The sequence below is a fragment of the Alosa pseudoharengus genome, unplaced genomic scaffold, assembly GCF_046254945.1.
Source record: "Alosa pseudoharengus isolate Yale_2024_CS ecotype anadromous, Long Island Sound unplaced genomic scaffold, YU_APseudo_1.1 YU_APseudo_1.1_scf_5, whole genome shotgun sequence".
Taxonomy (NCBI): Eukaryota; Metazoa; Chordata; class Actinopteri; order Clupeiformes; family Clupeidae; genus Alosa; species Alosa pseudoharengus.
The window spans coordinates 35714747-35727132 of record NW_027468837.1 but is presented as its reverse complement, the minus strand read 5'-3'; the positions used below and the strand labels follow the sequence as shown (position 1 = coordinate 35727132).

The following is a 12386-nucleotide window of genomic DNA, read 5'->3' as shown; positions in this document are numbered from 1 at the left end:
GTTGCTGTGTTAAGAAAGTTTAGAAAAGGCATTTTAAGTATACTGTAGGTAAATGCTTGTTAGCGATTTATGTGAAAAGTTGCTGGGCCATCTGTACAAATTAAATGGCTCAATAGATTAAGGCAATATCCTTTCATATTCTTTTTCATATAAAACTGGAGACCAAAACTACAGCCCAATTTAATGTTTCAAAAATACCCCAGTGAGGAAGGACAGTTCATTACAATCAAACACAACAGGACACAAATAGATATTAAGCGATAGCACTTTATTTAAACATAACCAATTCTAAGCCACAATACTGAATAACAAGACTCAATGGCTGCAGCATACATTGTAAAAAAATCGATCAGATTTGAATGCCTTAGTTAATGAAGTTTCACTTGTCCTGTACTTGGAGGTCAATGCAAATTTGAATAATTTTTAAATGTCTTAATTCATCAAATTATAATTCCTTAGATTTTTTTTTTTCTCTTTAAAAACACAAATGTAACATTTTGCAACATATAACCATTCACTAGCACACGTTAGGATTTTAACAAGGCAAAGTGCTTTCAGAGATTGCATTGTCACAGAAAATCATGTACGGCTTTTCTCTTTTCCCATTTCTTTTAGGTGGGGCTGAGACTGGGGGTGGGGGTGGGGGGGTCTGTAGAGGTCCTCTGGAGTAGTGGGAGCCCTGCCTAACAGGTGACCTCTGAAGTGGGATGCATCTGGCGATTTAAGGCTGGATACGATAAATGTGTTTCCTTCAGACGGAGCGCAGCATGCACCCTAACTCAGCCTGAATTGAACCAGAGCTTCTGTCGGTTTGTTGCTTTTGGAGTTACATTAGTTTTAAGACGCAGACACATGGACACACCATCTCCACACAGTCGAGAATATTTCCCTATCAACACGACAGCTGTAAACGTGGTATAACATATGGCTTGATGCACACAAACACACAACATACACAAACACACTGTCAGGATGTGGAAAAAGGTGATGTCTGCTCACTGAGTAAAGGGTGCTTTTGAGAGGGGCTCATTGAAGCGGATCTGTTTTCAATAAAAATTCAAAGAAATGGCTGCGCTAGGACCCAGGAGAGTTTGTTGGTCTACCGACAGCTTGGCTTAGACATTCCTGTCGTTGGTTGCAACTATAATCCTCAACACTTAAATATGACAGAGACACAATCACTTTTTTTTTGTGAAGATAGAAAAAACAAATATTTTTTCCATCTTTTTTTTTCTTTCTTTTAACCTACAGAAATAGGTGGCTATGCGCTTAGCAGACAAAGATGACCTGTACATAATGGAGGTAGGCACAACAGAAAAACGATACTCAGTATTTGTAATACTAATAACTTTTTTTCCAACAATTTCCCCAAAATAGCATGAATTTGTGTATTACAAATGAAGTGTAAATCCACTTGAAGATGAAAAATGTGGTCAATTCTGTATTCATTTCTGTCACTGACATTTTGAGGTAATTAGGGTTTCATATTGGATCTACTACATCGCTGCTTTTGTCCTCTAAGCCTTAATAAACACCTGCTTTCTCTGACACCAACCACACACATGCATACACGCACACACACTCACTCTCGATCAGGTGGCAGTAGTGGAACGCCAGTGTGGGTGGGGAATAGGGCAGAGTTACTGCCAGGCTTCAGGTGTGCCCTGTAGGCTTACACTAACCAGTTCAGCTCTCCCAGGTCTCCACAGACCACAGAGAAGAGGGACAGGGGAAGCCAGTGGGAGAGCTCTAAAGCTCACTTTCCACTGCTCTTTTTAGAGGACACTGAGAATTTTTCAGAATGGGTGTTTAAGGCAACCAACAGCCTTATATTCCAGATACAGATTTTGGAAAAGAATTCAAGCGTTCACTCAAAACAGTGTTGAGATATCCTTTTCAAAGGGTTAAAGTTCACAAACATCTTAGACATCAAAACAGTCTATCAAACTAAATACAAAAAAGCCCACAAACTTTTAAAGACTAGAAGTACCATGATCTTACCATCACTAGAAGGGAATGTATTTTTTTTTTAAGGATTGACTAATTGGAGAGCAGAATCCTTGGGCTTCTGGTTGTGTAAACTAGTCGAGTGTAAAGTATGCCAAGACATGGAAAAATACAAATTTCTTTACAAAATATTCAGCGCCACGCAATGAGGACCAACAAATCCTCAGTCTTCAAATGGGAAATGCTTGAGTATATTAACTCATTCACACTCACACAAACTCACATAGCACATAGATATGGATGTCCTAGTACCATAAGGTAGTGATTGCAAGGTGGTTTCCCTTCATCCTGCATTATGGTATTCCACTGCAAGACTTCTCAAGCAGATTCAATACCAACACATCGATGTCCAGACACATCCGCAAACATATGAAGCTATGCCAACTGCATCAAACACCTCCCACTTGTGATTATCATAATTCACTTTACTTTGCTGTTAATTCAAGTTTAGTTTCCAGGTTTAAGGGAAGTAGCAGGCTGCAAAAAATGTCTTAAAAACAATGTTAAACTCCCTTCGCTAGTCACAGTTAATCAGTCAAATTTCTGGTTAAGATCAGATTTAATCCAGATAAACCCTGCGTTAAATTAAACAAACATGCCATTCCACTAACATGCAACAATCCACACCTAAGAGAGCTACTCTTGATAAATCAATAAAATCTATAACACCCTTCCAGTAGAATGCATAATGTTTCTTTATTGGTGAGTTGAAACAAAATATATTTTCTTTATGCTACTTACATTCGAAATTACACATTTTATAACTGTTTTTGATTTTGGGATACTGTAATGTTGCCAGTTCTTTAGTTCTAATAGGATATGTTTCCAAAGCTGTGCACAATCTTAGGGGCAATCTTACAGCACACAGCTTTTTTTCATATATATTTGTGCTCACAAATGGAAATATTGCTTAACTGAATGAACTACTGATTATTTGGCCATGGATGAACTTCTGTTTCCACACAAGGACGTTTACCCAATTGGAAATCACCTTGAAAACCAGTCCATATTCAAACCAGGAGTGCTGGCGTGTCATCATGGAAGGTTACTGTGAACAAAACTGGCAGAACAGAATTTGGGGACTTAGTGTCAAGAACTTCCTCTTTGGACTTGTGCTTTGAAAAATCTGTCAACACAAACTCTGTACACAGCTTTGACAATCATGTCCACAGACATTGCTGTGGCGACACAAAATGAACTAGCAGGTCAACAGAATGGCTTCCAGTTCCTTGGGATTAATGGAATTTGTGAAAGCCTAATGCTACAGGTGGATGGACCCATTACGGGCCCTGTGAAACGGGACTACTCGGCGGTAATTCGTAAGGCTTCAGATTGGCTTGAATGGAAGACCATTTACAGAGACTAAATAAATGACTGTAAATATTTTGAATCAATTTAGTAGCTCTTCAGAAATTATGTGACCATCTCTCATGAAGTAAGACACTACAATTACCTGTAGAAATTAACAAAATCACCAGCAAATCTCTAAACTCTAATGCATAATCAATATTCTTGGTGAGAAATGCCAACATGCCATAACCTCTTCTACAAATCGATGGCGTCTAACTCATCTCAGTGTGGTTACAACTGAGAACACCACATTTCTGTGAGGAAATAATGTTTAGTAGAGTCTATGGTTTGAAATTAATCTAAAATGAAGTTGCACAAACTACGCAAATCATTTAAAATAGGTCATACAGGTTTTAACATTCCAACTGCACAGCAATGTTCTCACCCCATAACTCCATCATGCATAACACAAACTCCATAAAACATGGGTATTTGCATAAGTTGCCATACATGACCTCAGCCTCCAGTTGGGTCCATCTGAGAGAAAATATTTTGACACCTTCAGCCCTGAATATGTAGCAACTGTCCCTTCCAAGTACAGAAAACCACTGAAAGATCACAAGCTTTCAGAGGGTCCCACTGGTGTCAAAGAAACCTCAGTTGGAAAGTGCTCTGACCAAACACAACAATGAACTGTGGGTAGGTTGGGTGAAAGGCATTTGGATGTTCACTGGGCTGAAATCCTCTCTAAGACTCCAAAGGATACTGTGGCACATGGACAAACATCTCTCAGGTCTTATGGACGCTAACCACACCACCTTGAATGGTTTCTTCTCGCAATCTCCACTTGCATCCTAAAAAACCCAGAGAGGTAACACAGAGTAATGACCTCTGATCACTGAGAATAGCCTTTAACATTATCAGAGGACACAAGTTATCAAATGAGAGAAGGTCACTAATATTACTTCCATGACACAGCTGCGATATAACCATGAGGCCAGAGGGCATAGTACTATGGAGGCAACCTCAGGCTAGTGACAGACATCAGTCTACTTTCCATTTGTCTAGAGCTGCTAAGGAAGGAGGGGAGGTTCATGCAAAGGGTAGGATCTTCAGGTGGATTTGTCACAGACAGCTCATTCACATGGGTCGGTACATTTAAAATGACAAGATGTACAGCTATCAGAGTCAAGGGATTAGCGGAGTCCCTGCTATGCCCATTTAGAATCTGAAGGTTGACAAAAACTTGAAAAACACTTTTTTCTTACATAGATGCATTATTATTGTTTTTACAATATCAACATAGACTTTGTTATATATTAAACAAGGTTATCTTCTATAACTGCAGCCACTATTGATATGAAAACCTGTACACCAATTATCACCAGTAAGGTAACAAAGACTTTTTTTTTTCCACTTTTACGTTGAGGGAATTCACGTGGTGTACCCTTAAGTTTAAGGCATGCTTTCTATGGGGGGCAGGGGGAAGGTGAAAACATAAAAGATTTTCTATTGCCTTTCACCGATGCTTCAAGTAAAGAGGGACACTGGTGCCCTTGGAGGTAAGGCTCAGGGGAGATGTTGCTGCACAGATGCTGACCTGGGACCAGCCTCTCTCCCCTCTATCGCAGTCTGAGCAGTAGAATAGAACATGACAACTGGTCCACAGTCAGCACTTATCAGGAGCAACTTCAACCAACACCGGAGGTAAGTGGGAGATTTCCCAGTAGACCGTGCTGTGGACAGTATCACTGTAGTTAATATGTGACACGACAGCTATGATGACTATAATATAAACTAACTGAAAAAGAAAAAAAATTATAATAATAAAAAAAAAAAAAAAAAAAAATTCCAGCTTTCCTACAAACCCTCTCAATCTTAAAATCAGAATAAAGTTCTGGATGTTAAATAATCACCAACATATACTTTACAAAAAACAAATACTATTAATTCTCAGAGAGCTGTGATTGCTCACCAACAAAACTCACGAGGCGCTACATGAGAAGTGAATCACCACTCCTGTCAAATACAGATCGACCTCCTGTACGAGTTCAGATGAAGAGCCAAGTCCACAACTAGTATTTCAGTACCCTGAAGAAACAACAAAGGAAAACAAAACTCACAAATGTACAAAATCACTAGTCATGCCCATTTTCTTCAATGCTTGTTTGTGAATAATTTCTCACTGATGCTCCGATGTTTTGTATATCTGAGTCTGTTAACTGCTACCATCTCCACAAGTTTGTGCAAGTCTATCTCTCTTCCTCTCTTCTCAAACTGGCCGACTGCAATATTGCTTTTCAAAAACTCAAAAACATACCTTACAACAGAGATCTGTCTGACAAAATGCACATTCGCTATGGGTTTGATGCTATACAGATGAGCAGAGGCAATAAAAACCCTTCGATCTTTCTCCTAAAATACTCAATCATTCTGGGAAACGTAGTCTTACCCAACATTTGAGCCAGTTAAGGATCTTATTTTTGTAAAAAAAGATTTAATTTCACCACCTTGAGGAGTGTAATGAACTGGGTTTTTTCCAATCATGAATCCTTGCTGTCTCACCGATACAACTTCCACTATTTCCCTTTCAGTGAGAACAAAACAAGACTAGTTATTTGCATCTTAGTGAAGGTCTTCGGAGAACAGCACTAGTAAAGAGTTTCACTTGTGATAAGGACTTTGGGAATCAAGCACTCTGGAAAAAAACAGAGATGGCCTTTGTAGAAACAAAGGCAAATGAAAAGGTGAGAATCACTCTTTGAATCCCTTTTTCCCTTCTTTTGTGCTGACCTCCACTGGAGAAAGAATGACCAACGGCCCAATTGTTTTTTCCAATAACCATCAAGGACAAACAAGAGACGGATATTGCTACGGCACTTACGGGTCTAGGTAACAGCATGGGGCGTCGTTAAGGTTGAATGCTTTTTGATATGCAATCAATATGAAAGAAAGATGTACACATTCCAAACAAGTACAAGAGTTGATGTAGGCTTGTGCATCACAACACAGGAAGAACATTAGGAGGTAACTGTAAGGCAATCGCAGTAGAGATTATGGCTGCCATTTTGAATTAACAACCACTTGAGTTAGGTTGCTTCACAGGACAGTGCTTAATGGAGGGGCCCTGAAGACAGGACCCCATGAGCAGTGCTATAGATTACATTGGTGTGGAATTTGTGCTGAGAACATAAGGCATATGCACTGGCTAAACCTATAACCCGCTTCTTTGCCAAAAATAATATCCAAACACTGGCTCAAATGATTAGACTGCGTTTCAAACCTTGTCCATTTGTTCTGCAGATGGAAGCAGAGGTGGAAAAAATGAACAGGTCCCAAAAAAGTGTGTCAGACTTGCATTAATTAATCTATTACTTTTTGTCATTTTGTCTAGAGACAGTGCAGTAATGTCAGCTTCACTAGTCTTATCTACTCAAAATTTAGACCTTACATTCACTTTTAGTCAGCAAATTACTGTACTATGGCTCAGCAGAGATGTCTGTAAATCTACGTATAGCTATACATAGTTTGTGTTCATCAAATGTCAGTTTTTGTCCTCATTTTTTTTTACATCCTTGCTCTTTTTGGCAACTGGTTGAATAAAGGCAGTGCAAATAGTTTTTTTTCTGTTTGAAATGGACTTTTGTGCTACACATGTGTGCACATACAGGTGCAAGCTTTTCTTTCACTGCTACCAAATAGTGATCCCGACAAGAGAAACCATCCCTACTCGTATACCGCTGCTCATACGTAGACACAAACACACACACAAACAAACACACACACAGCACATCTGCTCACTAGTGAACAGTGAGACACCCTCTCACCTCTTTTGCTGAAGTAAAACAACTGTAACCCCTAATGTTAATATCTACATAGGTAACATGTATACATAAATACACACATACATATAGATATTTTAAATATACAAAAGTGCGTATTCATTCGATAAGTGCTTTGGGTCTGGACTGAGCCATGTCCTATACAATGAGCCAACGCTTGACAGGGGGAATGGGGTTGGGGTGGGAGGAAGGCCTTCAAAACAAAAAGCCAGGCTTTTTTTTTCTTTTTTTCTTTTTTTTCCAAGCAAGCCTGTTTCCTCCATCACGGGCCCAACTCTCAAACCCTCTCACAGGACTGAAAGTCTGGCCAGGGGGCGGGAGGAGGGTTTGGGCTGTCAGTACTTCGTACAGCTCTTGACAAGACAAGATGGTTCACATGGGGAGCAAGTCCCCTCACTCAGGCCAGCCAATCTGTGGCAATATTTCACTTGCACTCATCCCACTATCCAAAATAAATGAAGTATGGTAGTCCAATTTTGAGAATCTAACAAACAAAAAAAAACAAAAACAAAAAAAACAAAACAAAGAAAAAGTTATGCGGGTGTTAGAGCAGGATGTGTTTCTCTCTTGCTCATTTGCCCACTCTTTAGTTTGAACAAAATGTACAATTTCAAATAAAAATCCCTTCTCCTATTCCGCTGAATTAGATTATTATTAAATGGCTTATTTGTTGATGTGATATCTCCGCACCAGCAACACCCTTGTCTGACATCATAGAAAAAGGCCTATGTAAAATGCCACAAAAAGTTCAGGTAGCTTAATACAATCATTTCTTTCAGCATACTAGTACAAATATGAGAAATAGCAATTACACTGGTTTTGGCATTTGCTATTCCTGCATATAGTAAAGGATATTGACTTTTTTTTCTTAAAGGCTTTAAAATGAAATACCTTGTGGAACACCAGTACTGGCCACATCAGGGTGCAAGATTAGCATTTGCTTTTTTTTTCTTAAACTTTCCTGTTTTTTTTTGTTCTTTTTTCCTTTTCCATTTTTTTTAAATATGATACCTTCTCGTCCCTATTTTAATGCACCATAGACCTGACAATAAAATCTCAGTCTGCAATGAACTTTGATGCATAAAAGTATGTGTCAATATATATATATATGTATATATGTATATAGATAGATATATGTAACTACCAATACCCCATGAACATTTGTGGTACGTTTTCTATATTCTGTTAAAAGAGAACAATTGTAGGTATTGTGTACAGCAGCGGCAACTAATAGTTCTGAGTTACAATCTGAAAGGGATTTTTACACTGTAAATTTTGCTAAAGTGACTGGGAAGCACAACATAATTATTTTCCTCCCTCCAAAAAACAGTAAGCACACATACCAAGCAAGTGCACACTCTGGCCATGACAGCACGCATATGCCGTTTTTTTTAAAAGGAAACTTGTTTGGATGTCAAGATATTTGCACAAGTCCCCATAAAAGTGTTTCCTTACAAATAAAAAGCCCTTAGTAGACTGATTGTCATTTCAAAATGAAAAACAAACATAACTAACAAAACGAAAAAACAAACACAAGAAAAAAGCGAACACAAAGAAACATAGCAGTCTCCCTCTCCAGCTGCTCTTTGAGAATTTCTATCCTCTGCCACCAATCCTCACCAGTACTCCCCCAGAGCTACACAGAGCCACCAATCCTCACCAGTACTCCCCCAGAGCTACACAGAGCCGAAAAATGTTTGAAGTAAATTGTGTTGCCTGATCACCTGGAGTGCAAAAGTCAGTCAATAATACACTTTTAAACTTAGGCTTCATACATTGCTGTTTGTTTCACGACGCAAGCCATAAAGCAGAACCCTATGGTACTCATTCCTGCTTAAATGGTCAAGTAAAATTGTGCAAATCAAAAATTTAAATAAAAATGCAAACACACCAAATGCTAGTTTGGATTTCACTACGTCTCCTGGTAACTACACAAAAACAGTTAAGGCCAAGGCAGCTGGCACTAACACTCAAGATTTTCTAGCAACAAACTGACAAACTAACACACTACATAAAAACTCTACCTTACACAAAAAAAGCTTAACTGACTGATATAGCATTTAACACTTTTAACTATGGAATAGATGGCCAGCTGTGCAAAAAAAGCATGGAAGATAAAACGCCTACAAACTGTTTGCAAAATAATATGTGTAAAGAAAAAAAAAAAAAGTCTGATTTCTTGTTTCATAGCACCACGCGGCCTCTTCCACTATCATTCAGGAGCACCTTATTGAGTGTCTTACTTAGCGGAGCCTAAATTGGTTAAATAAATGAAATCAAACCCAGCCTGTGTACTATCAACAGCTACAGTAAGGCCAGGAGGTACAAAGAGGAAGAGCAACAGCTACCGAGGCTGCATCTTACTAGCCAACAGACAAGAGAAGTGGAGCACAGAGCAACTACATTCGGGGAGAGGCAACAGCGTATTAAAGGTTGAGATGGAACAGGTCGGGGACGTGCTCCAACAGCTAGCTAGCAAGCTCGTTAAGAGATTAGCAAGAACATGGAGATGATTATCCAGGTCCAAAGGAATCATTAGGGCACAGTGTGAAATGCTGGCAAATTGGCTGGATGAGATTACAAGGGAGCTAACCATCACTGTGATGCTCTGTGTGACACCAGGGATGCGCGCCTATTGCCTGCTGCGGTTTTAGAGTCTCGTAGCAGAGCAATTGTCATTTTGCATGCGATGGACTTGGGAAGCTGTGGCCAACACCTGTACTCAGGGACGAACCCGAACGACAAGGCCTGGAGTCCACAGCCCGGGAAAATATTTGGCCGAGCCCACAAACCCTGGTTACTGGACAAGTCTACAGTGATGCCGTTTATGAGGTCATTATGTTGTAGTTTATATGTTTTTAAAGCTTCAAGTGCATTGGACCTGTAGATGCATTCAATTTTTTTTATTATTATTACTTTTTTGGTGATCTATGATTTGGTGGCAGTTGAATACATCTAGCATGCAGAAATGATATGTCATCTTCATAGCAGGTGATGGGCAACATGTAATACCAGGCAAAGGTAATGGGGGTTGTTAGCATTCTGTGTGGCTCTGTGGGAGTTAATATCCTCGCATGAAACATGTAACACCTTTGGTGGTAGCTTTCTTACAACAGTGCATATTTCAGTAAAAGTGTAAATATATTTTAGCCTTGAACTGGATAACCGTGTTAATTTCTTAAAACCAACTGCTTTCTTGGCAGAATTCTAAGGAAAGTAAATCAGAGGAGTATTAACATCCAAAGCCTTGCAGGATCAAGCGAAATGTGAGGTAAGACATTTTGAAGGCTCTCTGAGTATTGCTCTTAAATAAGAATGAAGGGGGGAAAAAAAGACCCGCTTTTAAATACCATTAATACAATCTACTAAAAAACAAAGGCAATTATATTTTAGCAGCTATATTGAAAACATTTTTTTAAGTCCTTGACACCCTATTGTGCAAACATCAACTTACTCACATAATGGATCATCCAGACAGTTCTCTGTACTGGAAAGCAATGAGAGGTGGAGAGAGGAGCAACTTTTGAAAAAGTCCTGGCGTTGGTATGGGTGCTTGTTGTTTTTTTTTCCTTCTGTAAGAAATTGCATTGAAAAATGTTCCTATTTTTGTGTGAAACTCCTAGAATTGTTCTCTTTTTGAAGTCTCAAAAAATCATTCCACATAGTTTGGGGAGGAGTGCAGGATCAAGGTGGTGGGTATATATCACTGAAAGGGGTACTTAAGGTGGGTCAGGTGGTGGGTATATATCACTGAAAGGGGTACTTAAGGTGGTTCAGGAGGGGATCTTTCCCACGCTGTGATTAGCATGATCAGCATCATTAGCTGTTTGTGAGATTTAGGCACAGCACTGTAAGACATCTGGACATTTCCAGAAAGAGAAGCCCAAAAGATGGCCATATATTTCTTGCACTCAATCGCACATATTTTTTTTTTCCTTCATCTTCCACTTCTGTGAGTGGAAAGGCTGACAATTCCTTCATGTCTGTGTTTACTGTGGGGCAGGGGACCGGTGCAGACAAACCCTAAATGCTTCTATCAGTCAACTTTACTCTGTAACTTTCTTTTATTCAGGTGACTTTTTTTTTCAACATTCACTTAACAGGTAAACTTTCTCAAAAACAAACAATTGCTGTGACATAATTATCAGGGGAGAAGCAAAGCTGTCAATGTGGTTATTATTGTGACTGTTTAAGCATGTAAATAACTGGATTGGCTGGGTAAAGTTTTATCATAAATGGGCCCCTTCATTAGAATGCATCATACAAGGCTTGTCTGCACGGGAAACGGTACCCCCACCCCACTCCATCCTGTGGCTGTGCAGTCAAACCTGTTGGTTCCTCTCCTCTACAAGTCTCCCGTGTGGCCCAGACTGGCTAACTGTGCCTGCCACCGCCAAATTTTGAGGCAACCGTTTCATAGCTCTTAAGTTCGGATACCAATTTCATCAGAACAATGAAATTGTTCAATGTTTTTTTTTTTTTTTTTTAATACACTGTTTGCTTGTTTGTTTTAGGGCATTGTGGGAAATGAGAGAGAGAGAGAAACAATGGAGACGTGGAGATAGAGAGAAGGGAGTGGAACAGGAATATAGACTTTGAGTGACAGATTTGCATATAGGTTTGACTGCACCCATCAGGTTAAATTCTGCGCACTCTCACACACACACACACACATACAATTGCAAGCATACACACACACACTAATTAGTATATTCCTGCGTGTCTACAGTGTGAGGTGAAGTGTTGGGGGTGGGGTAGGGTGGGGATGGGGTGTGGTTGTCAAGGTGAGAGTACTGGGCTAAGGAGGGAGGGGGTTCAGAGCTGAACAGGGAGGCATGACTGAGACTTCCTGTGTGTGTGTGTGTGTGTGTGTGTGTGTGTGTGTGTGTGTGTGTGTGATAGAGCAAGGGGGTTGGTCGGTGCGCACACACGCATGTGTGTGTGTGTGTGTGTGTGTATGCTTGTGTATGTTTGCTTGTGTTTGAGCGCGTGTTTGCTTGTGTTTATGTCTGTGTGTGTGTGTCTCACTCGGTGAGGCAGCTGTCCTTGGCATAGCCATGGCGCAGACTGCCGTTGGCAAGTGGGCGGTGGGCGGCGGCGATGCCGCAGTGCTTAAGCAGGTTGAGGCCGAAGTGGGCACTGCTGGACTCTTTGGGGGGAAAAGGCTTCATGGTGGACAGTATCAGGGCCAGGCAGTCGGCCACGTCCTTGTTGGGCGCACACGCCAGGGCTGGGGTGTGGCCTGAG

At 40.1% G+C, this 12386-nt stretch overlaps 1 protein-coding gene across 2 annotated transcripts in view; it reads right to left on the bottom strand.

Moving 5' to 3' along the window:
• Window positions 1-249: 249 nt before the first annotated feature.
• The window catches only part of ankrd52a (ankyrin repeat domain 52a), a 36848-nt gene continuing 24711 nt past the window's right edge, over window positions 250-12386 (bottom strand). For both annotated transcript variants that reach the window (XM_076267877.1, XM_076267878.1), the window contains exon 28: window positions 250-12381. In XM_076267877.1, coding sequence (XP_076123992.1) covers window positions 12164-12381 — 218 coding nt within the window. In that variant the 3' untranslated portion in view covers window positions 250-12163. The remainder of the gene's footprint in view (window positions 12382-12386) is intronic.